General features: G+C 44.6%; 1 protein-coding gene and 2 pseudogenes across 2 annotated transcripts in view; all 3 read left to right on the top strand.

Moving 5' to 3' along the window:
* The window catches only part of Lrr47 (Leucine-rich repeat 47), a 122,364-nt gene that overhangs the window by 41,815 nt on the left and 52,552 nt on the right, over positions 1 to 27,997 (top strand). For both annotated transcript variants that reach the window (XM_068363573.1, XM_068363572.1), the window contains exons 3-4: positions 19,628 to 19,760; positions 21,389 to 21,552. In XM_068363573.1, the coding sequence (XP_068219674.1) occupies positions 19,628 to 19,760; positions 21,389 to 21,552 (297 nt within the window). The remainder of the gene's footprint in view (positions 1 to 19,627; positions 19,761 to 21,388; positions 21,553 to 27,997) is intronic.
* LOC137632099 (5S ribosomal RNA) lies at positions 11,234 to 11,352 on the top strand (annotated as a pseudogene).
* LOC137632095 (5S ribosomal RNA) lies at positions 13,879 to 13,997 on the top strand (annotated as a pseudogene).

Here is a 27,997-nt window from a genome sequence, read left to right as displayed (position 1 = left end):
TGAAGAAAAGAAAATTTTAAATTTTGCAGCAAGAAGGGAAGAGTCTTATAATTTCCTTTCACTGAAAGAGAATTTGATTCCGCACTTGCTCATTGCAATGATACAGCCCCTGGACCCGATGGAATTCCATATGCAATGATTAAACATGTACATTTTAATACAAAGCTATTTATTTTAAGCATTATTAATAGAATATGGCATGATCATAGTTACCCAAGTGTTTGGGAACTAGCCATTATTTTAGCCTTTTTAAAACCCGGTAAAGACAAGTTTTTAGCAGCAAACTATCGTCCTATTGCATTGACGTCTTGTTTATGTAAAATCATGGAGAAGATGGTCAATGCAAGGCTGATGTGGTACCTTGAAAAGAAAGGTATTTTATCACCGATTCAATGTGGATTCCGAAAAATGCACTCAACGACTGATGTGTTGATACGACTAGAGTCTTCTATTTGTGAAGCCTTTGCTTCCAAACAGCACCATGTTACAGTATTTTTTGACCTTGAAAAGGCATATGATACCACATGTAGATATGGTATACTTAAAACCATTCATGAATTGGGATTGAGAGGAGAGCTGCCACTATTTATTCAGGCATTTCTTTCACGTAGAGTTTTTCAAGTGAGAGTGGGGGAAACTCTATCTGAGAGTAAGTGCCAGGAAGAAGGAGTTCCTCAGGGTAGTGTGCTGAGTGTAACCCTTTCTGGGTCGATCTGTGGCGCCCGGTGAAAAGAGTCCTTCTTATATACCTTTTCTGATAAAACCTTCCAATTATACCAGAGAAAGATAAAAGCATGGAATGCTGAGGTTACAACCCTCGCGCGAGCACCTTTAGGGTGTCGTGTATAAAGCAAAGGCGCGTGAAATCCACTATTCACAGGTTGTCTTCCATTTAGTTAATTCCTTCGTCAAAGGGATGGGCCGATACAAAGGCCCTTGCCAACCACCAGCGCCACACCACCCACGCCACGACGCGAGCGCCATCTGAACATCATCCTTCTTTTTGGACTGATAGAATAGTGTGTAATTTGTTGTGCTCTCGATCGTTTTTAACAGTCATGGATTTATTTTGTCATGTCCGAAGCTCCATCTTCACACATTCCAATGTTAAGTACCATAGTTTGTTTTGACAGTATTTTATTGTACCGGGCTTTTGTTTTATATCCAGTATAGTCTGTTTTATAATTCCCGTCTGGCCTTTCATGGCGGCCATTGTTTGTTCACTTGTTTGGGAATTCATCTTTATCTGCCCGTTTAGTACTCTGTCACTTAGGTTCTTGGTTAAGTCCCTGGCCTTATGCCTTTAGAACCGTTATTATTTTTATTTTTTTTGTGTATTTATGCTCATGGTACTTTTTGCTAGTAAGTCCAGCCTACGAACGAGATAGCGATTTAGCTTTGTTTTTGTTTAGTAACCGCCCGAGGCGTTCGTCACTCGACTGTGCTATTTATTTAAAGTTTTAGCAGATGCTATTCTTCGATCGTAGTGTTATATGGATGTACATTTTTATTTTATACGTTTATAATAGTGTTGTGTGATTTTTAGTCCTGTTTTTGTGTCCAAGAGAGCGAGAGATTGGGGTCCCCGTTTTCTGTTCGCAGTCACGAGTTACCCCTTTATCTCGTTTTCTTTCTTTGCTCTGGTGGTTGAGCGGATTTCCCGTTTTCCGTTTTGTGCGTTCAACGGGTTCTCCCTCCCTCACCTCTCCCCCTCGGGGTGGATGATAACTTACGAGTTATTTATTTTTCGTGACTTTTCAATTGTTAGCGTTATTTTGGTCCGTGTTCGTCCTCTCCCCGTTACGGCTCGGGAGTAGTTTATGAACGTTTTCCACTCCGCCTTGAGTTCTACTCCGGCTTGAGGGATTCTCAATGACTTTCGTTCTATTGTTATATTTATATATTGTTTACTACATGGGACGGGCTTCATATTGTTTAGATACGACCCTCCGGTGGCCCTTACTGCGGTCTCAGGCCACGGCCATATCCACAATAGCCATTGTTATTACAATTGTGTTTTTATTCACAATAATTATTCAGGACCTTTCTTCTCCCTCCGGCCTCACCGGAGTTTGTAAATACGCTTTGCTATGATCTAAGCCTTAGCCCTTAGCTGCGGCTTGGCTTTTATATCTTCACAATTGAATTATTAGCCACAATTGAATTATTCAGAGTATCTCATTATCCTCCGGCGTCACCGGAGGTCGCCCATACACTTCACACTTATATTTGCCTTGCCTTTGGCTAAGACGGCATTATTCAGGACATCTCATTACGCTCCGGCTTCACCGGAGGTCGCCCATACACTTAACACTTATATTTGCCTTGCCTTTAGCTAAGGCTGGTGTTTATATTTATTTTAAGGGCATGTCACTGCTTCCCCGACCCTCGCAGGTCGGCAGATTGCTTTAAGTTATTTATCCTTATGTCATTATCAGACATTAGGTAAATTACAAATATACAAACATTTGGATATTATAGTGCCAACAATGGTTTTGGCCGAATAGCGATTTAAACGTTTGCGATTTAGTCTGTTAGTTTGTACTCGCCCCAGGAAGGCTCGATTTAGACTATATCCTTATTTATTGGTTAAGTTGTCGTTATTCTTCGTTTTTGGTTATTACAATGACTAAAAATTAAAAAGAAAAAGGAAAAATAAAAATAAAATAAAAACAATCAGTTTTATTTTACTTTCCTTATATTATTGTGTGATGTTAGCTTTTATTATGTAACCTTGAGAGTGAGAGCATAGGGTGCTCGTTTATTAGCTCGAGTAAGGGAGGTGATTTTCCCGTTCTCCGTTTTTATACGTTCACGAGTTATTCAGGCCTCCTCTTATTATCAGAGTTGATGATAGTACGTTTAATGTTATACACGTTTTATTGATGTGGTTACTGTTAATATAGCTAACACTATTAGTAGGAACGTTGGTGTATGAGTCATTAATTGGGTTCGATTTATACCGACACCCTTAGCTCCGCCTTGAGTTATGTTTAGCTCCGCCTTGAGTTATACGCCGCTATAATGGATACTCATTGGGTGAGAACTAGTCAGATATTTGGAGTGCAACGGTGAAATCCGGCACTCAGACTCCGGCTGAGACCTTTTTGCACACGAACCTTTGTCATGTTTGATCTCAATTACACCTTTCCGGCCCCTTTTTTCATCGAATCTCCGGCTACGCTGGAGATAACTCAAACATTCATTGAGGTTAATGTTATCGTACCGGTGACGGTCACGATCTCACGGGGACTAGCCTTTGCTACCTGATCTCCCATACAAACAGAGATCAAGCAGACGTCCAGAACCGGAGTTAACAATGTGATACCGATGAGGATTTCACAGTTTCATTATTACGGTTTCTTTTTCATCGAATCTCCGGCTTAACCGGATATCGTACAGGCGATCAGCATTGAGGTTAATATTAGATTTCCTCTGGTTCACGTTGTCACTATGACGGATCTTTGTTTGTACCGGGGATGGTTACCGGAGATCCGGTACAGTCGGAGATCACTCAGACCACGGGTGGCCAATCTTTTGTTTTACCTGTAAAAAAAAAAAAAAAAAAAAAAAAAAAAAAAAAAAAAAAAAAAAACTATGCCTATATTTATGCATGTATTTAATTCTAACTATGTATAAATATGGATAAATATCCATACAACATCGTGTTCAAATAGAATTAAATTAATTATGCCTATATTTATGCATGTATTTAATTCTAACTATGTATAAATATGGATAAATATCCATACAACATCGTGTTCAAATAGAATTAAATTAGTTATGCCTATATTTATGCATGTATTTAATTCTAACTATGTATAAATATGGATAAATATCCATACAACATCGTGTTCAAATAGAATTAAATTAATTATGCCTATATTTATGCATGTATTTAATTCTAACTATGTATAAATATCCATACAACATAGTGTTCAAATAGAATTAAATTAATTATGCCTATATTTATGCATATTCAATCCTAACTGTCTAAATATGGCTAAATATCCATACAACATAGTGTCCAAATAGAAATACATTAATTATGCCTATATTTATGCATATTCAATCCTAACTGTCTAAATATGGCTAAATATCCATACAACATAGTGTTCAAATAGAAATACATTAATTATGCCTATATTTATGCATAGTCAATTCTAACTATGTCTAGATATGGATAAATATCCATACAACATAGTGTTCATATAGAAATAAATTTCCACCCAGTGGCGAATGCGCCAACAGTGTCACATTTCATGAATACAAGTGTCGCACTATACCCCAGAAGATAATACATTAAATAACTTGTCTTTAAAATGGCTTTTTAAGAGTATACAGCTGATCCCAGCCTGTGAATAGGATCGCTAACCAAAGTTCAAGGAACATCCAGACTTATGTCCCCTTTGTGTTACAGAAGGTTCGCCTGCATGGTTCCCATCAGGATGATGATGATTCTCTCTGGCCTGCAAAGAGAGGCTCTCCACCCTTGGGTATCGAAGTTGGGAAGGAATGCTCCATCTAGAGGTCCCTATCTCCTCGGAGTGTCCTCTCTAAGGTTGGACAACGACCCCATGGACGGGCAGGTATGTGGGGATGAGTTTTGAGCCTTCAGCTTTGCAATTACCTACGTCACCGACCTAGGACCATTAAAGGATCCTAATGTTCATGTTACCCTGCATAGACTGTGACGGCTAAAAGCAACACATTCTAAGGAAATCCAAGGGGCTATGACGAGCTCTAAGGTAGGGTGGTGAGTCAGTGCCGTTCAGGAACTCGGATATAGGTGGTACCATAAATCTGGAGGGCATAGACGTCCTCCCTCTGGGGGACCTAGATTTTACTCCCAGGTACTAGAATTCCCATTCAACGGATTCGTTCGATTGAAAGAGATTGCCTTGGTTAGCTTAGACAAGGTACCGAAGGTAACGGTATTATTTCCTAAAGGGCAGGCCCGATCTGTCTGGACCAGGATGTTGTCAGCCTGGGGGGTACGATAATTCCAGGCTCTGCCCTTCCAGTTCGACCTACACGTTTGTTGGTCTGATCGGGTCAGTTGTGGGAAGTACGTTCTGTCTGAGACCTCTATCAGACAGGAATTGATAGTCGGTTTCCCACTCGTCATCACAGCCTTCCTCTGGTTCGACGATTTTGTATCTGACCCCCCATCATCAGGTGGTCTACCTCACTGATTCCCCAGGTACACAGTCCAACTCCGTTGGGATGTTTTGCCTGCATGCAGCCCTAGATCCGAACCCTCAGGCTCCTTTCATGGACACCAGAGAGGAAGCTACAGGAGTAGAAGACAGTCCCGACATCAAGGCGGACCTAGGAAAAAGGGGGCTCGGAGAAGGGAAGGACCTAGATTCACTCCCTCACAACGCGGTGGTCCTGGTAGAGGGAAGACTTTACCACTTTCGTGACCATTGGACTCGGTCTGTGGGATCATAGCATAGTCTCTAACGGTTTGAGATGAAAATGGCCTCAAGGTCCTCCTCCTCCGCCAGTGACCTTCTCCCAGAAATACACTCCCGTCCTGAAAGAGTACACCACAGGGTTACTCAAGAAAAAGCAATCAAACGACTATCTCTTAGGTATGGACCTTACTTCCCCGTGGGACCGTCACCACCTCTGTCGATCTTACCGACCGCTATTAGCTTGCGCCTATAGCTCGAAACTTCTCTTCTTATCTGGGTTTCCACCTAAGCAGGAAAGCCTTTGTGTTCAAGACATGCCCTTCGGCCTCAACATTGATCCCAGGATATTCACGAAACTGGGAGAGGCAGTGTTAGAACAACTCAGGAACCAAGAGATACAGATCATTGCTTATCTGGCCGGTTGGCTCATTTGGGCCCGGCCGGCCATAGAAGGTAACAGAGCTACGAAGGAATTTCTTCGATCGCTCGACAACCTGTGATTTCGGGTCAATCTCCATAAGTCTCGCCTGCGACCATCAGGCCACTTAGAATGGTTAGCCATTCAGTGGGACCTTTCGAAGCACACGTTGTCTCTCCCTTCCAAAAGTAAGAGGAATAGGTTCCAAGATCAAGAATTTCTCAAGCACAAACAGGTGTCCAAAGAGCCTAGAAAGTATCCTCGGCCTTTCCCAATTCACTTCAGTAACAGATCTCCTAATAAAAGCCAAACTCAAGACATCAATCGATTTTGGAGAAAGAGAGCTACAGTACCTATAAGAAGACAAGGTCTCGAAGATCCCCTCTGTCGGGAAAATGAGACTACGCCCATGGTCCGAACCGAAGAACCTCTCCAAAGCGGTTCCTCTACAATTCCCACCTCCACAAGTGACATTCCATTCAGCCGTGTCTCTAAGTGGATGGGGGGATTTCTCCGAACATCAGATGTTTCAGGTTCTTGGTCACTAGCCATGAAACAGTCCCATATCAATGTTCTCGAAGCCATGGCAGTGTTCTTGACCCTGAAGAGAGAGACTCCTCCGAGGTCGACCCACATCAGAGTAGTGTCAGACAGCACAGACGAGGTACACTACGGAAACAGGGGAGGATCCAAGTCACCCAACCTGAATCAGATCCTGGTCACTTTCTTCGCCTGGGCAACAGAAAAGAACTGGTTCCTGTCAGCACCTCACCTAGCGGGAGGCCAGGATGTGAGAACGGGCTCACTATCCAGGACGAGTTCCCTGGAGTCAGAATTTCACTCCAGTGGATACTCAGGTTCGTTCCAGGCACCCAGGTAGATCTATTCACATCTCAGATCAATCACAAACTTCCTTGTTATGTGACCCCAATCCTGGACCCTCGGGCTCATGCCATGGACGCATTACCCCGGGATTGGAATCATTAGAGGAAGATTTCCCTATCTCTCCCAGTGAATCTTCTAAAAACTTTAACACCGACTGTGCTCCTTCCGGGGCGCAGTGGTTTTAGTACCACCTCACTGCCCAAGAACAGTTGGTTTCCTCTCCTCCTCGAGTGGAAACTCCGTCCCATCCGGATTCCGTTCCTCAAACTGACCCGAGTATTCCAAACTCACTGTGTCAGATTACTCAAGGATGTCCAAAACCCTAACTTTGTGGACTACAGGAAGTTGGCAGCTCGTAGAGACTCGAACATTGAACCGGAAAACGATTTCTTACTCGAATCAGTCAAAAGGGACTCGACAATTCGCCAATATGATTCGGCTGTTAACCCCCAAAATAGGTGGTCCCCTTGGAAAGTTATTCCTCTTCTCCAAGATACTTTTCTATGTCCGGTCACCACTCTCAGGGCCTTTTTAGCCACGACTGCTACCCGATCGTCTGGCCCCTTGTTTATCAGGGAACAAGGAGGTACCATTCCCATACGTGGTATTAGGCTATAGATCCTATACTTCGTTTGACAAGCCAATCCGGGATCATTTCCCCCAGAAGATGGACTTTGATGACCTTATAAAGTTCACGGGTTGGGAATCTCCTATGGTCTTCAAACGCCACTATCTAATGAACTTACAGGCTCTTAAATACCCAACAGTTGCAGCTGGGAGCCGTATCTCTCCCCAGTGATCTTTTGTTCTTCCTTTCATCCATCTCTTTTCTTCTCCCTCCTACCCGCCACTCGCACCACGACGCCGCTTCCTTGGTGGTTCGTTAGCCCTAAGTTTATTACATATTAGGTTATGTTTGTAACTATTATTGATTACCGTTGTTACAGGGTTGGGATATTCTTAGCCATGTCAGTTTTGTAGCATGTTTCCTCTGATACTCGGAGGCTTCCCTGTTATCATGTTTGTTTACCTTAATTATTTATGATTTTCTTTACATGGTGTTGTTTCTCTCCCCTCTTTAAATTAGTTATTGTTGGGCTTGGAAGGCATTCTCTGGTACATTTTCACCCGGCGCCACAGATCGACCCAGAAAAGGGATTTTGACGAAGGAAAAATCTATTTCTGGGGAGAGACCTGTGGCGCCCGGTGAAACCCTTCCCCTTTATTTTACACAATCCCACCCTTTCCTTTCCAAGCCATCATGGCCAATACAGAAGGATGTTGTTCAGATGGCGCTCGCGTCGTGGCGTGGGTGGTGTGGCGCTGGTGGTTGGCAAGGGCCTTTGTATCGGCCCATCCCTTTGACGAAGGAATTAACTAAATGGAAGACAACCTGTGAATAGTGGATTTCACGCGCCTTTGCTTTATACACGACACCCTAAAGGTGCTCGCGCGAGGGTTGTAACCTCAGCATTCCATGCTTTTATCTTTCTCTGGTATAATTGGAAGGTTTTATCAGAAAAGGTATATAAGAAGGACTCTTTTCACCGGGCGCCACAGGTCTCTCCCCAGAAATAGATTTTTCCTTCGTCAAAATCCCTTTTTTGCACTAGCCATTCCCCAGGATGTTCTCTCAACATTATTTGTGGATGATCTCTCAATAACATTTGCTGGCACCAGAATGGCAATGGTTGAGAGAAAAATCCAACTCTCTATTGATAAAATTATCCAGTGGGCTGACATGAATGGATTTAAGTTCTCGACAAGTAAAACTACCGTTGTCCATTTTTGTCGTATCCGGGGAGTACATCCAGACCCGGATATATACATTAAAGGTCAACGGATACCATGTGCAAGAGAAGCTAAATTTTTAGGTTTGATATTTGATTGTAGGCTGACATGGGTTTCTCACTTAAAAGCATTAAAAGCTAAATGTGTTGAAGCTCTGAATATCTTAAAAGTATTGTCCCATACATCGTGGGGGGCAGACCGCAATACTATTTTAAAATTATACAAGGCCTTGATTTTTTCCAAAATTAGTTATGGTTGTGAGGTATATTCTTCAGCTACCCCAAGCCGGTTAAAAATATTAGACTCGATACATCATGCAGGTATTAGATTGTCTACTGGAGCTTTTAAAACCTCGCCTATCCCAAGTCTCCTTGTTGATGCTGGAGAGTTACCTCTAGAGTCTAGACCTTTACCGAATGTCTTCCATTCTTCGGTATTGGTTTAGATTGCAAAGACTCCCTAACTCTCTAGCTTTTCAGACTGCAAGCCTTGTAAGACACGCATCATACTTTGAGTTGCACCCAAAATCTCCTCAACCTTATGGCTTTCGGGTGAAACGATTATTAAATAGTCTGGATATAATTAGAAATAAGGTACTTCCATTCAAGGTATCATCAACGCCTCCATGGAAGTTACCGGAGATATCTTTTTGTAAATATTTTATTGGAGATAAGAAGAATATGTCAGACCTAGAAGCCAGGTGTCTTTTTAATGAACATGTTAAAGAACAAAAGAACATAGAGGATCAACTTTTATCTATACTGATGGCTCCAAATCTGATGCTGGCGTTGGATTTGGAGTACATAGTAATGGTTTTAATTGTAGAGGTGCACTTCCTCTGACCGCTTCCATATTTACTGCCGAACTGTATGGCATATTAACCGCTATTGAGAAAATAGCGTTGGAGAAGGAGGGTAATTTTACAATTTTTAGTGATGCAAGGAGTGTCCTTCAAGCTATGGAAGTTTTTAATTCTAATAACCCTCTAGTTTTAAAGATTTTAGAATGGCTTTTCATTATTGGATGGAGAGGTATAACAGTTCAATTTTGTTGGGTTCCAGCACATGTAGGTGTGTCTGGGAATGAGAAGGCAGATTCACTGGCTAAGGATGCTGCATCCGAGTTGCTGCCAAGAAGGTGTCCCATTCCCTGTAATGATTTCTTACCTGACATCAAGAAATCGGTTTGCAATAAATGGCAACAGCAATGGGATAGTCAAGATGGCAATAAAATGCGAGAGATAACAAATGACATATCTCCTTGGAGGTATAATATGATGCCCCGAAAATGGGAGACGTCTCTTTGTCGTCTCCGTATTGGTCACACTCGGTTGACACACGAGTTTCTGCTGAAGGGCCAACACCAACCGTATTGTGATGACTGTTTAGTACCTCTAACAGTAAGGCATTTGTTGACCGAATGCCCCAATTATAACAACTTGCGGAATAGATATTTGTTTGAGGCTCGAGGTGAGGGTGGCAGGTTCATCCTTGCCAAGATTCTTGGAAATGATGTGTCCTACCATGCAAGTGGCATTTTTAGATTTATTTCAGAAGCAGGTCTTCTGAAAAATATTTAACTTTTATGACATTCAATTTTTATGATTTTAATTGCATACTATTTAATTTTTTATTTTATTTTATTTTTTATTTTTTGTATACATAAATTAAATGTTACCGGCGTCAATGACCTTAGATGTCAGGATGCCTGAAAACTTTAAATCATTCATTCATTCACTCCTCCAAGGCGCTTTCTTCCAGACCCTGCAGGGCTCCAGCGCCTCTTTCTTTCAGCCACATCGGCCTAAGTTATCGGACTGGCTACGACAACTGAGACAAGGTGTCCAATTGCAGTTCCCTCCTGTCAGGAACAGGTGGCACAGGAGGCTCTCCCGGGGGGGGGGGGGGGGGGGGGGCATAGTCCTAGAGGGAGCGGCAGAGTTCACGAACTCTAGGATTGGCTCCCCCCCTTGCAGGTTTCACGCTGGGAAGATGCCTAAGGTTACTCATCCGGCTGACAGCTTCCCGATGCCCATTCCTGCACGATCTCTGTGATCAGCCAAGGATATCGCGCCTTCTGTCTCTCTCAGCGAATTCAGTGTCTCTGAACCTCTATGCCATAGGGTCGGCAAGAGTTTGCCCAGTTGGGCAGAATGATCCATGCCTTAGGAGAAGGTCCTCCATAGGATCATCGACGGCTTCACCCCCGTGCTTCTTCAGTCGATCCTTTCTTGTAAGGAAGTAGCTGAGTTGGGAGTTCCGTAGTCGACCTCTCAGCCCTGTTCAAGTTTGTCGAACAAACTTCGTCCAGCGTGGAACAGCAGAGTCGATCAGACTGGTAACGAGGTGACAGGACTCCTTAGACCCTGGATCGGAAGGACGAGTACTTTCAGTTTCCATTCCATCCATCTTCCAGGAAGCTCTTGGAATTTAGCCTAGACTGCAGGTTTTCCTTCTTAAGATGCAGTGTGGCGATCCCGCCGTGGCATCGCAGGTTTTTTTACCCAGAGAACTCTCCCTGCTTTCCTCATGGCCGCTCAGGTGCAGGCTTCCGCCTCCTTCGCTTTTTGGAGGTCTGGTCAACTCCGGTAGGCTCGGGTTCGACCTTCTTCAGCGCCGGGACAAGCTTCCGGATGCTTACCATGAGTGGGGGTTTATGGTATATTGCTAGGAGCCTTCTCTTCTGCCTCAACATCTGGAGTATCTAGCCATGATATTGATTCAACGGCTTTACCACGTTGGAAACCCCGCTTCTCGTCCGTCCAGCGAGGTTAAGCAACGTCGGTTCTGGTCGGTACTTGGATGGGTGACCACCTGGGTACGCCAGATTCTGTTGCCACCTCCTCCGAGCCTTCCCTTCAGTTGACTGTGGCAAGGCTGAGGAGAGTCGCAGTACCTGTTCTCAGTCAAGCAGAGCTTTCAGCCTTACCTTGGAACGTTTCCTAGTTGTCTTTTCTTCATTGACCCGTCTATAGTTCCGAACGGTCGCCTCAGGATAAGTTCCATGTGGGGCGGTCCAAGTTCCGGTGGTTTCAAGCAACGATTAACCGTACTTTCTGGCCCCTATGGGACCAGCGGAACGATTAGACCTGCAATGGGTGTTGACCTATGGAACCTCTTGATGGGAGTGGATATTCTCGTCCTATCCCCACCTTTTTGATGCTGTTCTCGAACTCGTCAAAGAAAAGGGGGGGGGGGCATGTTCCGGTCCAGGCCTCTGGTCAGGACCTGAAGGATACCTCTCCATCATTCAGGCAGGCTTAGGGGCCGTAGTCGGCCGTAGTCTGGCCCCTCTGCAGATCCTACAGCTCCTGCCGAGTCGCTCCGTGCGCGTCGACTTCATGGTTCTGGTGTGTTCTAACCAGCAGGGGACGCATTTTCACACCTTCGCATCTTGCAGTAGAGATACCGAGAGGATTGAGATACTCTCAATACCACCATCGGCTCTCTCATTCCAGGCAGAGGAATGTTCTCTCCGACTATCCGAGCAGTGCCTCGTAGAGAGAGTGTACCTGGGGGTCTTTGGCCTTGAGTAACCAACAAGTCCTGGTCTGGGGGACCTGATCGCGACAGCTTGGAACCTCAAGCTTCCGTTGTTCTTCCCCCCAGTCTCAGACCCCGAGACTCTGGCAAGATGCATTCCGGTGATGGTGGGACAACATCGATGCCTGCGTCTTCCCTCCTTTGTTGTCTGTTGAGAATGGGTCTCAACAAGACCAGGTTGTCTGTCAACCTTTCAATGGCCCTGAGAGCTCCACTGGGACTATGCGCAGAACGGTTTCTGGACCCTCTGCTTCCCCTGACGGAACTCCCGGGAGACCTTTTCCCACGGCACAGGCTACTCAAACAACCACACTGCCACATCTTTCACGAGCCGGGGCATCGCTTGGGCTTCATGCCTGGAGACACTACGCCTTCTCCTCAAGAAGAGACAACCCGCTACAGTCGCGGGACGGAGGTCGCGTCATCTGCGATAGTCATCCGCAGGGGTCTTCCAGGCGAAGTGAAGAGTCTTCGGTGGTTGGTGTCGTGAGAGATATACCTCTTCCCTTGAGGCTTCTTCTCCAGCAATAACGATCTTATTGCCTTTCGGCGGGAGGAAATTCCTTTCCGCTCTCGGCAATGAAGCCTGTCGCTCAGCCTTTCCCTGACCTTCAGGCTTAAGGAATAACTTTTTCCTTCCCGCTGGACCTTTCCTCGCTCATGCGAAGCTGTGAACGTCCCTGCCCTAGTCGGAGTGAGACCTCCAACTTGGAGCATGGCTCGGACTTTTTAGTCCCTTAAGAGATCTTCTCAAGACCCTTTACGTCAGGCCTCGGATTGTATTCCGTCTTGGGTCTCCTGCTCACTCTGGCCGCGGCCAGTTTGTAAGCAGTCTTCTTGGTCTCGTACGACTCCGCCCTTTCTAAGGAATGGGGGAAGGCAACATTCAGGTTCGCTCCTGAGTTGTTGGCTAGACTCAGAATCTTGGGGTCCCGGTCCTTCGGTCCAATTCCTTCAAGATTTCGAGTCTCCATTCTGTATCTGATGTCCCAAAACCTTCTCCTTCTTGCCAGTAAAAGTCCTAGAGGGAGCGGCAGAGTTCACGAACTCTAGGATTGGCTCCCCCCCTTGCAGGTTTCACGCTGGGAAGATGCCTAAGGTTACTCATCCGGCTGACAGCTTCCCGATGCCCATTCCTGCACGATCTCTGTGATCAGCCAAGGATATCGCGCCTTCTGTCTCTCTCAGCGAATTCAGTGTCTCTGAACCTCTATGCCATAGGGTCGGCAAGAGTTTGCCCAGTTGGGCAGAATGATCCATGCCTTAGGAGAAGGTCCTCCATAGGATCATCGACGGCTTCACCCCCGTGCTTCTTCAGTCGATCCTTTCTTGTAAGGAAGTAGCTGAGTTGGGAGTTCCGTAGTCGACCTCTCAGCCCTGTTCAAGTTTGTCGAACAAACTTCGTCCAGCGTGGAACAGCAGAGTCGATCAGACTGGTAACGAGGTGACAGGACTCCTTAGACCCTGGATCGGAAGGACGAGTACTTTCAGTTTCCATTCCATCCATCTTCCAGGAAGCTCTTGGAATTTAGCCTAGACTGCAGGTTTTCCTTCTTAAGATGCAGTGTGGCGATCCCGCCGTGGCATCGCAGGTTTTTTTTACCCAGAGAACTCTCCCTGCTTTCCTCATGGCCGCTCAGGTGCAGGCTTCCGCCTCCTTCGCTTTTTGGAGGTCTGGTCAACTCCGGTAGGCTCGGGTTCGACCTTCTTCAGCGCCGGGACAAGCTTCCGGATGCTTACCATGAGTGGGGGTTTATGGTATATTGCTAGGAGCCTTCTCTTCTTCTGCCTCAACATCTGGAGTATCTAGCCATGATATTGATTCAACGGCCTTACCACGTTGGAAACCCCGCTTCTCGTCCGTCCAGCGAGGTTAAGCAACGTCGGTTCTGGTCGGTACTTGGATGGGTGACCACCTGGGTACGCCAGATTCTGTTGCCACCTCCTCCGAGCCTTCCCTTCAGTTGACTGTGGCAAGGCTGAGGAGAGTCGCAGTACCTGTTCTCAGTCAAGCAGAGCTTTCAGCCTTACCTTGGAACGTTTCCTAGTTGTCTTTTCTTCATTGACCCGTCTATAGTTCCGAACGGTCGCCTCAGGATAAGTTCCATGTGGGGCGGTCCAAGTTCCGGTGGTTTCAAGCAACGATTAACCGTACTTTCTGGCCCCTATGGGACCAGCGGAACGATTAGACCTGCAATGGGTGTTGACCTATGGAACCTCTTGATGGGAGTGGATATTCTCGTCCTATCCCCACCTTTTTGATGCTGTTCTCGAACTCGTCAAAGAAAAGGGGGGGGGGGGGGCATGTTCCGGTCCAGGCCTCTGGTCAGGACCTGAAGGATACCTCTCCATCATTCAGGCAGGCTTAGGGGCCGTAGTCGGCCGTAGTCTGGCCCCTCTGCAGATCCTACAGCTCCTGCCGAGTCGCTCCGTGCGCGTCGACTTCATGGTTCTGGTGTGTTCTAACCAGCAGGGGACGCATTTTCACACCTTCGCATCTTGCAGTAGAGATACCGAGAGGATTGAGATACTCTCAATACCACCATCGGCTCTCTCATTCCAGGCAGAGGAATGTTCTCTCCGACTATCCGAGCAGTGCCTCGTAGAGAGAGTGTACCTGGGGGTCTTTGGCCTTGAGTAACCAACAAGTCCTGGTCTGGGGGACCTGATCGCGACAGCTTGGAACCTCAAGCTTCCGTTGTTCTTCCCCCCAGTCTCAGACCCCGAGACTCTGGCAAGATGCATTCCGGTGATGGTGGGACAACATCGATGCCTGCGTCTTCCCTCCTTTGTTGTCTGTTGAGAATGGGTCTCAACAAGACCAGGTTGTCTGTCAACCTTTCAATGGCCCTGAGAGCTCCACTGGGACTATGCGCAGAACGGTTTCTGGACCCTCTGCTTCCCCTGACGGAACTCCCGGGAGACCTTTTCCCACGGCACAGGCTACTCAAACAACCACACTGCCACATCTTTCACGAGCCGGGGCATCGCTTGGGCTTCATGCCTGGAGACACTACGCCTTCTCCTCAAGAAGAGACAACCCGCTACAGTCGCGGGACGGAGGTCGCGTCATCTGCGATAGTCATCCGCAGGGGTCTTCCAGGCGAAGTGAAGAGTCTTCGGTGGTTGGTGTCGTGAGAGATATACCTCTTCCCTTGAGGCTTCTTCTCCAGCAATAACGATCTTATTGCCTTTCGGCGGGAGGAAATTCCTTTCCGCTCTCGGCAATGAAGCCTGTCGCTCAGCCTTTCCCTGACCTTCAGGCTTAAGGAATAACTTTTTCCTTCCCGCTGGACCTTTCCTCGCTCATGCGAAGCTGTGAACGTCCCTGCCCTAGTCGGAGTGAGACCTCCAACTTGGAGCATGGCTCGGACTTTTTAGTCCCTTAAGAGATCTTCTCAAGACCCTTTACGTCAGGCCTCGGATTGTATTCCGTCTTGGGTCTCCTGCTCACTCTGGCCGCGGCCAGTTTGTAAGCAGTCTTCTTGGTCTCGTACGACTCCGCCCTTTCTAAGGAATGGGGGAAGGCAACATTCAGGTTCGCTCCTGAGTTGTTGGCTAGACTCAGAATCTTGGGGTCCCGGTCCTTCGGTCCAATTCCTTCAAGATTTCGAGTCTCCATTCTGTATCTGATGTCCCAAAACCTTCTCCTTCTTGCCAGTAAAGGAATCGAGAGGTTAGCTTTGGGAACAGCTGCAGTTTGTCCTCAGTTGCAGCCGGTTTGGGAGCACAAGAAGGACACGGGGGAGAGTCACCAGTATACCTCTTCAGCTCGGACTCAAGGACATTCATCTCGACCTGTCTCCAGACCCTCCCCCGTCACGTCGCCCTACAGCACGATGTCGGATACATCGCAACGCCCCCCGCCTTCGAGTAATACTACTCTGTGACGCAGGTGCTACAAGCTGGAGTCTGGAAGTGTCTAATGACCTTCGCAGCCCGCTTCCTGCAGGGCGTGACCCACAGGAGTTTCGATACGTTTTCTATCGCTCTGTGGTGGCTACACAACAGCTGGTCTAACCTCAGGCTCCCTTTTGGACAGGTAGCAGAAGGTTGAGGGCATTGTTATCAGGTTTTAGTCTGCATGAACGAAAGAAGTATGTCTGGCCCTTACTTCTTTCTTCATCATCCCCTCTATGGGGAAGCAGCATCCTGGTCTCTGCATAGCTGACCTCGAACCTCTGCAGGTAAACCATGCTTCCTTGTGTTCCGAGTATTGAGTCAATACTGTCGCGTCCCCCATACCCCGACGAGTTGGTATTGGGAACGTCCTAACCCAGAGTTCTATTCTGGAACTCCAGGTCAACTGCCTAGGATGGGTCACACTTCTTCCTTCACACACAAGCTTATGTAGGCCACACGGTTCCTTGCGGAGCAAGGAACTTGTGAGGTGCAGGGACTCTTTTTGTCGAGTGCGACTCACTTGGAATCTGATTCCCCGGGTAAAGCCAAAGCCAGTATGGCTGGGGACTTTCCACCCTACCTAAGTGGTAAGTCACCCAATGTGAATAGCGTGGTTTGTATTTCGGTTACGGAACAAATGACAAATTCGAAGATAATTTGTATTTTTCCTAACCATACAAACCTTAGCTATTTACACATATTTGCCCACCAGCCCTGTCCCCCAAGACAAGTCCTACCTCTAAGTGAAAGTGAGCTTCACCGGTGTGTGAGGGGGGGGGTAAGCTAGCTACCACTCCCCTCCCCCCCCTCCCCCCCCGCTAACTAGCCCGTGGGGGTAATACACCCTCGTTAAATTCTAATGTCTCGCCATTTCAGCTGCACTAAAAGGTAAACCCAATGTAAATAGCTAAGGTTTGTATGGTTAGGAAAAATACAAATTATCTTCGAATTTGTCATTTTAAGGAAATGTGATAGAAAAAAAGGGGTAATTGTATATAAGAGGTAAAAATGAAGAGATCAATGTTGAAAAATAGTAAAGTGATGAAAGAACTAACGTCATACAATTTGCAGAATGAGTAAAGGAAAAATTCCCATGGCTGGGCAAGTAGTGAATGAAACCCGAATTTATTAAAACTTTCAAAGTATGAGATAGCATTACAAGATTTGGAAGACTTGGTGCCTACATAAATCTAAACCTTTCCTCCTTCTAAGTAGGAGTATTGTCTCATCAAAGCCAGAATTGTTGTTGAGTCGTTTGTAAGGTAGTTATGTAATGAGATCCCACCTACCCACCTGCCTGACATAGTCAAGCCACTTTTGTTATTGTTATTGTGCTGCTCCTGCTCTTCAATATCCCTTTGCATTTTTCTGTTTGATCATTCCCTTGAACTTTTGTGTGTGGTTTTGAACTTGCTTAAGACTTGGCCTTGTCCCTTGCTTAGGGAAACAGATCATTAGACTTCTTTCATGAGGACTACCAATCAGTCTGACTTCTTGGAGTCTCAGTTTGGTTCCTCTGCATAGTTTTGTTGAAAGAACATAGCTATAAAAAATCTAACCACTGGGAATGTGTTAAGGTACAAGGGCTCTCGCCCCTGCTACCTGTGAACTCAAGAGAGACAAGTCACGAGTGCTGTTGGTCAGAGTAAAATCCTGCTCTTGACCTTTTCTTGCCAGGGACATTCCCAGAGGCTTCAGTGACTCCTTCTATACGCACACAAACCTCAAAGGCTGCCCCTGAGAGCTCTGCTAGAGGTGTCCTCTGAGCAGGGTCGCCTCCACGCACAGGATCATTGCGTTGCCGTACATGCACAAGATTCTTCATGCATGATCACCTCCAAGTGAACAATCATCACCATGTGCACAATCATAAACAAACATGATACAGTAATCCACTTACTAGTAGGTAAGTGCATTATCATCCACACACACGAACTTCACAATCACGATCATTCACACACCCGATGTTTCAGGCACACGGTCGTTTACACCCACGATCATTCACAGGCACGGTCACCATTCACACAATTTCTATTTGCAAAGCTCTAGACTACAGTACTGTACTGTACCTCCGGTGCCCAAAATTTCCGTCATTGCTTTAGCAGTCTCAGTGTGACCAGGCACAACGTGATTGGTCTCCTCTCGCATAGCCAATTGACGAGAACACCCCTTAACGATCTCTCCCTGCCTACATGTGTGAGGGGCAGTACGTGCTGGGAACATGCAGTATTTACCTCGTCCAGCCGAGTGATGAGCACACCCCTAACTTATCTCTTCCTATTTACACTTAGGAAAGACGGTATGTACCGGAAATTATTTACTTGGGAGGACAACTTGTACGTTCTCGCGAGTGTATGTATCTGAAACTTTCCTTTCCCTGGGAATACATTTCGGTACACAGTTCATGTGTGCACTGCTCTTGTCAGACTCTATGCAATTGGACACCTAACTTTCAGATCACAAAACTTCTGACATCTGCTTAATTCCAGCTTTCACATTACATGATACTTGCTTGATTCAGTCAGGTTTGTGGGTCTCCCCCTTATTTTTATAGATTAGTCCATATAATTTCCGAGTGTGTTTGTTGTAGCATTATAAGCCTTTCTAATGCTTCTAACATTGTCTTATCTACTGAGTATGGCATAAGGGTAGAGCCATTCTTGTTGGAAGGATTCGGAATCTTCCTGGCTTCAAAGGGTATAGATGTGTACTTTGAAATCAAAATGAAGAGGATCGTGTTATGGTGAAGGTGGATGTAGATCATTTATACTAGTATGCAAACTAGATTGCAAAGCTACAGGCTGGAGGAAGTAGATGTCGGTATCCTCAACAGTGAGCAGGAGCTAAAATTAGTGTTGGGTAGAAAATAGGAGGGGAGGGGGAGGAAGAGGTCAGCATTTCCTAGTTACTGGAAGATTTACAGCAAGAGTTTTATTAAGTTACCAGAAGATTTACATCAAGAGTTTTATTTAGAAAAAAAGATCAAAAGTTCAACAAAATCTAAGGTAGGAAAATCCATAGTCAATATCATGGCAGCAAGAGGCAGGGGAAGGTTGGTGTGCGTGATTAATCTGAGAATATTGGGCTTTACCTGGAGAATCAGGAGAAATAGCAAAGAATATTGTTGTTTAGTAAAGGAATAATTGATACTAGTACTATATGTCTCAAAGATAAAGAAAATGAAGGGCAGTTCTGTGAGATGTACTAGATTAAATTGAGAGGAAAATATCTCGACCTTCCCTGTGGTCTTCCTTTTCTAACACATTCTCAACAGATGTCTATCTTTTACATTTTGATTATAGAAAAGCCTGACATTAGGAAAATGTAAATTGTTATTTCTTCAAAATACTAATCTCTATTAAAACACTAGTATTGTTGTTCACCCATACCCTTGGACAATTTTCATAGAAAGAATTTAGTCTTTTTTGTGTAGGTTGTATGTACATGTGCCTATGGAAAAGAAATATATTGGAATGCTGATCATAAAAAAACTGAGATGCATTAGCATTTCAGAGACCATGCATGATAGGTAAATGGTACAACCCACTTTCTTTATTGCAGGGTTTAGTAAAGCAATGGTTTGTTCCTTTGAATACCTATGTTAGGAATGCTACAAATTATTAAAGTCAGTTTAAGATTTTTCTATTTTAATATCTAATGATTTTCAGGTCGCTGGTAATATTGAAGGTGTTTTTACAAAATTTGTTAGTGAAGGAAAATTTACGATTCGTTTCAAGGAACCACCGCACGACGTAGCAGCTAAAGCAGATGTAGTTTTAGCAAAAAGCTTCCTTTCAACATGTAAGTCATTTTGTATTTTAAAGTTAGTAAGTAGAGTTACATGTATTGTTGATGAACTCGTAGTGCAGTAGTTTGCTTACTTATATATTATAAAGTAATTACAGCAGTCCATTCTCCTTTTATGTGAGCTGTTGATGTGTATCCATAATATGCAAGGTAGACTCAGTTGACAGTGCATCCATTTTATTGCGCTGTTTTAACTTTTACTAAAAATGACACAAAAAACAAAAAGAAAGTATAGTTTAAGAAATTGTTAAATAAAAGTGCACATGATACTGTGTATAATATCAATAAAAAGACCGTTAAATACAAGCATACTAATAAGCCTAATACAAATTGAAAATTTTATGCTTTTTTCGCTCCTCATGGTCATGTTAAATGTTTGTAGATTTGATATGTAGAAATGTTTGGTCAAGATAGTTTAATAGGGGATTTCAGATAAGAAATTAATCTTTTATTAGACAGTAGGCTTGAGAATATTAACAACAAATTTTGTATCTCTTCTATCATGTATATTATGACTTCCGCTATTGACTCAACATAAAGTTCTTGAGGTACCAAATACCATAAAATTATTCCTCCTTTAGTGAATCAGGCTTTGCCAGTCAGCTATGCAGAGCATTTGCCTCTTTCTAATATTAACAACAAATTTTGTATCTCTTCTATCATGTATATTATGACTTCCGCTATTGACTCAACATAAAGTTCTTGAGGTACCAAATACCATAAAATTATTCCTCCTTTAGTGAATCAGGCTTTGCCAGTCAGCTATGCAGAGCATTTGCCTCTTTCTGCTAATGTTCTTTCTTTGGGACAGCTCTTCATCATAGAGGTGTCTAGCAACAACAAAGCTCAACTACAATTCTTGTGATAGCCTAGTGGGTTTTGTAATGGGTTTTAAGTTTGATCTCTTTGGGAGTAATAGTTTTTCTTAATTTCAATCTGGACTTTTGGTCTCTTTTCTTAGTGGGTACTGTGAATTACTGGTAAACTATTTTTAAGTTAAAGGTGAGTCTGTGGGAATTTAAAGTACATAAATAGGTTAGGGGTTTAGTTTTTTTGAATCTTTCCTCCATTTTCTCACCTCCTCAAAGTAACTTTACCAAGATCCTTAGCGGTTGGTTGTTTACACTTGGACTTCACCACTAGTGAGTGCTGTTTAAGAGAACTACAGTACTTAGTTAGTGATAATAATTTACAACATAGTTCCCCTCTCCCTTTTCCAATATGTTGGAGGTAATAAATACAGGTTTTTAACCCTGGCATAGTTTCTGCTCTAGTAATTTGAGTACAGTACTGAGCAGTATTATGATGGTTGGCACTTTAGGGGAAGCATATAGGGATAGAGAGAGAATTTTTAATCCAAGGTCATGAGGTTTACTCTTTATAGATATTGTATTAGCTATGTGAATTCTATATAAATATCAAAATAATTTTTAAAAATAAAAATCTTTTATTATGATGTAAGATGTTTTGTAAATATTGGAGCATAATTATTGTGAGATTTGTAAATATTGAATTTGAAATTATAATTTGTTGCAGTATTATCCTAAAAAGTGGTATTTTCAAATGGTTAATATGTACATAAACAGGAATAAATTGTCTATATTTTTCAAACTGTTTTGCAGTGAAAATGGCCTTACAAAATAAAGACATAAAGAAGATGCACTTATCAAACCTTGCACCAGCAAAGCAAAGCCAACTGGAGAAACCTAAAACCAAGTTGGTAATTTTAAACAAGAAAGACTATCCCATCACGACATCCTTTCCATATTCTTTAGAAAACTTACGTGTAAGTAGAATCTTTCATTTTAAATATTTAACTTAGCCGGTGAATATATAGCTGCAACTCTGTTGCTCGACAGACAAACTCTACGGAAAAAACTCGCCAGCGATCGCTACACAGGTTGTGGGTGTGCCCAACAGCGCCATCTGTCGACCAGATACCCAGCTCTTATGTAAACAAAGACTCAATTTTCTCTCTGTCGACGTGTCGACAAGACGTACTTTACTCGCTGTTGCTAAACTGGAGTTTTTCACATCATATTGGTGAAGTACTATATTCTGGTTTTGAGCTTTCGCAATGCAGGTGTTTTATCTTCATCTTAAATCTTGAACTCGTTTTGGATAGATTTAATTATGGTGACAAAGAGAGTATGGACTTTCTTTCACTTTTAAATGGCCGACCCTTCCCTTAGACGGAAGTGTGTTTAGGCTTTAGTAATTTTCTTATCACGTTATAAATATTTATAGATTTTCCTCTATATATTTTATATCTCTCCGCCTTTATTAGGCCTCTTCGATTAACTTTCCATTTATTATAAACATATAAAAATAAATTTTAATGTTTTGTTTATATGCGACCTTTCCTGAGAGTAGGCGGTCCTAACTTGGAAACCGAAGTTAATCAACGTTGAGCCCTTTATATCGTAAATAGCTTTTAAAGAGCAAAGGATTTAAAACTTTTTAAATGTAATATTTTATGAAAGAATTTCTTTGATAGTCTTCGTACTGTTTTCAAAGATGAACTAACGTTTAGTTTATTTATGCTACGCAGTTGTTGACGTTCAGGACGTTCAACATGCGCTCTATCGTTACGATAGAGAGAGAGAGTGTATCACGGTTTCACTTTGCAGTAAGAGTAAATCGATTCTGACGTTTTGTTCATTCTTTCTTAGCTTAAATGTTTTAAATTCTATTTTAAAGGAACTTTTTATTTGAAAAACCTTTCAGTTTTTTCCTTTAGTCAAATAACATGTTTTTTTTGACGAAATATAATTGGGCTCTTCTCTTAGGTGCGAAATCAAGAGAGAAAGAGAGAGAGAGAGATAGAGACGGAGGGATAGAGAGGAGAGAAAACGTTCCGTTCAAGCGGGTAACGTTGTTCTCGAGTTACTCTCGTCCCTAGTCTCTGTACGGGGAGGAAGGATAAAACGTTTTTAGTTTTTTATTCTCGTCCCCAGGCTATGTGCGGTGAGAGATTGAAAACGTAGTTTATATGAACTAGTGTTTAGTCTTTTTCCCAGCCACTGAATTTTTTATCTTAAAATATGTTTTCTGTTTTTTGCTGGTATTAATGAGCTTGCATTATACGACTGATTTCGCAATTACTACCTTTTAATGAAGGGTAGAATTGCGTGTTTCAGGTAGAAATCAGTAAAAGTTTCGATTTCAGTGAAATAAGTGCAAAACAGAAAATCGAAGTGATAAAGTGATATGCGCAAAGTGTTACAGTGTTGCGTCCGAGGGTTCGTCTGTTCGTGCCTGTCGTTCACCTAGTCCGGGACCTCTTGCAAGCTCCCAAGCCCAGGGGAGAAGTAATGTCGAACGACTTATGGGTTCGAGAGGCCTTGATCAACGAACAGACGTTTCCCTCTATGGTATCGGGTGTATCTTACCAAGATCTCCCCTACCATAAGACGAGAGAGACGTTTTTTCTCCTCGTCATCCGAAGGCTTTTCGCATAAGAAACCTGTCACAAGGTTTCGAAGCCCTTAAGCGAAAGTCAGTCCTTTCAGGACAGGTCCAGCGTCCTGGTTACAGCCATTAGGACAGCTCTGACCCTATGCAGTCATCGGATAACTGCTCGCCGCCTAACAAAAGCGTAACACAGACTCCGAGAGTCTTTTTTGTTGGCAAAGTGTTGCGGTCACAGACGTTACCCTCGTCTTTTACCACAACCATTTCCGTTGATCCTTAATGGGTTGTATGGCAAGACATGCAGAATATGCTTGCCTCCCTTATGGAAGACTATTCTGCCGATTAGTCCGTTAAGTCTAGCCGTTTATCTCATCGATATCCTGGCTTTCAGCCAATCTAACGTTCCTTTGTGCTTCCTGTTGACGTTGGCGTAGCTAAGTCACGTCAGTCAGGTTGTTTAGAACCACACTCGATGCGGTCTCGTGTGGATTTTCAGCCGCATTTGGACGTTAGGCCACTTGCTGATGCTCCTGTTGACGTTCAGACGTTCGCTAACAATCGGAGTTGACTTGTTTTGACGTTGTGCGTCAACCTCCGCATTCTAGAGTTGTTTTGACTGCTCAGTCTAGGCAGTCAAGGCAGTCTCGAGTGGACGCTGTGCGTCCTCACGCACCTATTGTGGTTGACAGTTCAGTTGTTGACAGTTCACAGACTGTCAAGCAGTTATATGACGTTGCGTTCTGGTCCGCTACTAATGCACCAGTGAGTGTGGACTCTGCTTGTAAAGCATTGCCACCACGGTAGGTCTCTCCCTTGCTTGAGACTCAGCTTTTATCGGACAAGGTTCCTGTAGTTGAGGAAGTTGCTGTTCCCCCTCTTACTGATATTCCCTTGAGGACTCTGTCAGATGGAGAGGAGCCTAAAGCTGCTTAGCCCCCTTTGGACTTTAATTAAATAATGATGATTTTTTTTTTTAAGGATCTTTGTCCGGATCTTTTTGTAACTGCTGCTCCTCGTTCGCCTAAACGTCAGAGCTTACACTAGGCCTAGCTACTTCGAAGCCGTTGTTTTTAAGCTAGTGCTCTCTCACTCTCCTAGAGAGCTTTACGTTGGCTAGGCGACTGGTTTATCACCAGGAGGAGTTTGGGGGATACAGCCTTTGCTTTCCCTTCTTTTAAACTGGCTTATAGGTAGTAGGTTGGCCTGGGCACCAGCCGCCCGTTGAGATACTACTGTTAGAGAGTTTATGGGGTCCTTTGATTGGCCAGACAGTACTACATAGGACCCTTCTCTCTGGTTACGGTTCTTTCCCTTTGCCTACACAGACACCGAATAGTCTGGCCTATCCTTTACAGATTCTCCTCTGTCCTCATACACCTGACAACACTGTGATTACTAGACAATTCTTCTTCACCCAAGGGGTTAACTACTGCACTGTAATTGTTCAGTGGCTACTTTCCTCTTGGTAAGGGTAGAAGAGACTCTTTAGCTATGGTAAGCAGCTCTTCTAGGAGAAGGACACTCCAAAATCAAACCATTGTTCTCTATTCTTGGGTAGTGCCATAGCCTCTGTACCATGGTCTTACACTGCCTTGGGTTAGAGTTCTCTTGCTTGAGGGTACACTTGGCACACTTTTCTACCTAGTTTCTCTTCCTCTTGTTCTGTTGAAGTTTTCATGGTTTAAATGGGAAGTATTTATTTTAATATAGTTACTATTCCTAAAATGTTCTATTTTCCTTATTTCCTTTCCTCACTGGGCTATTTTCCCTGTTGGGGCCCCTGGGCTTATAGCATCCTGCTTTTCCAACTAGGGTTGTAGCTTAGCATTTAATAATAATAATAATAATATAGAGCGAGAGTCTGATATGACACGAGAGAAGTTCTCGGCTTGGGAGTTCATGCCTCTGCCCAGATAGACTTCTCAAATCTCGTAGACTCTCCCTGGCGCCTGGCCAGGAGACGCTCCAAGTTTTTTTACAGGTCAACTTCACAGCTGTTTTCGAGCCTTTGAAGTTTTGCTGTACAATTATGTCATGCATAAACAAGGCTTTCAGGGATGGAAAGCGGTACCGCCTCAGTCGCTAACCCCGTCTGTTGCCGCACCTGCTCCCGTAGACCCTAAATGGGCTTTGCTGCAAGACATGCAGTCCAAGCTTGCGTCCTTGATAGAGGACTTTAATGCAGAGAAGGTTGCTACCGAACCTTCTGGCCAACAACCTTCCAACCGGTCGGTTGTGCGCCCTGTTGACGCTGAGGTAACCTTCTCGCGTCTGCCAGTTGAGGTGGTTCCTCCACCGATGCGACCCAGTGTGGGTTGCCAGCCGCACGTTGACGTTAAGCGACGCTCGGAGGTGGTTGTTGACGTTCAGGACGTTCAACAACCAGCAGAGGTGACTTGTTTGACGCAGTGCATCAACCTCAGCAACCCGGTAGGGTGTTGACTGCACAACCCAGACGGTCTAGACAGTCTCGGGTTGACGCTGTGCTTCCTCGCGCACCCATGGTTGTTGACAGTTCACAGACTGTGCAGCAGTTCCATGATGTTGCGTCCGGCTCCGTCACGCATGCACCAGTGCGACCGGACTCAGCGAGCCAGACGTTGCCCACTCCGTTGCCGTTTCCTCATCAGTTTTCGGATGAGGAACCCTCTGATGAGGACGTTGCTGAACAACAAGACGATCAGCCCCCAGAATAGATCAAGCCCTGCTATCCATCCAGAAGATGCTGAAGAAGGAACGCTGCTCAGTCAGGCTGTGGATGAGTCTGGTAGGGACGCTGTCATCCGTGGAACAATTTGTGTCACTAGGAAGACTACACCTCCGTCCTCTTCAATACCATCTAGCTTTTCACTGGAAAAAGGACAAGACGCTAGAAGCGGTCTCGATCCCGGTTTCCGAAAAGATAAAGTCTTGTCTGACTTGGTGGAAGGACAATATCAACCTAAGAGAGGGTCTTCCCCTGGCTGTTCAGACTCCCAACCACGTTCTCTTCTCGGACGCATCGGACGTGGGCTGGGGCGCGACACCTAGACGGTCGGGAATGCTCAGGACTGTGGAACTCGAGTCAGAGGAGCATGCATATCAACTGCAAGGAGCTGTTGGCAGTACGTCTGGCCTTGAAAAGCTTCAAGTCTCTCCTTCGAGGCAAAGTGGTGGAAGTTAACTCGGACAACACCACGGCCTTGGCGTACATCTCCAAACAAGGAGGTACCCACTCACTGACGTTGTACGAGATCGCAAGGGACCTGCTCATCTGGTCAAAAGGTCAAGACATCTCCCTAGTAACGAGGTTCATCCAAGGCGACTTGAACGTCATAGCAGATTGTCTCAGTCGGAAAGGGCAAGTAATTCCAACCGAATGGACCCTCCACAAGGATGTGTGCAAGAGATTTTGGGGCACTTGGGGTAAACCATCCATAGATCTCTTTGCAACCTCGCTGACCAAGAGGCTTCCAATCTATTGCTCTCCAGTCCCGGACCCAGCAGCAATACATATAGATGCTTTCCTCCTAGATTGGTCACATCTGGATCTCTACGCATTCCCACCGTTCAAGATTGTCAACAAGGTACTGCAGAAGTTCGCCTCTCACGAAGGGACAAGGTTGACGTTAGTTGCTTCCCTCTGGCCCGCGAGAGAATGGTTCACCGAGATACTTCGATGGTTAGTAGACGTTCCCAGAAGTCTTCCTCTAAGGGTAGACCTTCTACGTCAGCCACACGTAAAGAAGGTACTCCAAAGCCTCCACGCTCTTCGTCTGACTGCCTTCAGACTATCGAAAGACTCTCGAGAGCTAGAGGCTTTTCGAAGGAAGCAGCCAGTGCGATTGCTAGAGCAAGGAGAGCGTCTTCCATTAGAGTCTACCAATCGAAGTGGGAAGTCTTCCGAGACTGGTGCAAGTCAGTTTCTGTATCCTCGACCAGTACCTCTGTAGCTCAAATAGCTGATTTTCTCTTATACCGGAGAAAAGGACGATCCCTTTCAGCTCCCACTATCAAGGGCTACAGAAGCATGTTGGCATCGGTCTTCTGGCATAGAGGCTTAGATCTTTCCAAACATAAAGATCTGCAAGACCTCCTTAAGTCTTTTGAGACCACCAAGGAGCGTCGTTTGGCTACCCCTGGGTGGAATTTAGACGTGGTACTAAGATTCCTCATGTCAGACAGGTTTGAGCCGTTACAATCAGCCTCCCTGAAAGATCTCACTCTTAAGACTCTTTTCCTGGTATGCTTAGCCTCGGCTAAAAGAGTCAGTGAGATTCATGCCTTCAGCAAGAACATCGGATTTTCGTCGGAAAAAGCCACTTGTTCGCTGCAACTTGGTTTTCTAGCCAAAAATGAGCTGCCTTCTCGGCCTTGGCCTAAATCTTTCGATATTCCCAGCTTATCGGAGATCGTAGGCAATGAACTAGAAAGAGTCTTATGCCCTGTTAGAGCTCTTAAGTTCTATTTAAAGTGTACTAAACCTTTACGAGGCCAATCTGAAGCTTTATGGTGTTCAGTTAAGAAACCATCCTTGCCTATGTCAAAGAATGCTTGGTCAGACTTTATCAGATTGTTAATACGAGAAGCTCATTCACATCTGAGTGAGGAAGACCGAACTTTGCTTAAGGTGAAGACGCACGAAGTTAGAGCTGTAACAACTTCCGTGGCCTTTAAGCAAAATATATCTCTGCAAAGTATAATGGACGCAACCTATTGGAGAAGCAAGTCAGTGTTCGCGTCATTTTACTTGAAAGATGTCCAGTCTCTTTACGAGAACTGCTACACACTGGGACCATTCGTAGCAGCGAGTGTAGTAGTGGGTGAGGGCTCAACCA

This window comes from Palaemon carinicauda, chromosome 40 (genome assembly GCF_036898095.1).
Source record: "Palaemon carinicauda isolate YSFRI2023 chromosome 40, ASM3689809v2, whole genome shotgun sequence".
In the NCBI taxonomy this organism is placed as follows: Eukaryota; Metazoa; Arthropoda; class Malacostraca; order Decapoda; family Palaemonidae; genus Palaemon; species Palaemon carinicauda.
Note: the sequence above shows the minus strand (reverse complement) of the source record. Positions and strands in the feature narration are given on the sequence as shown.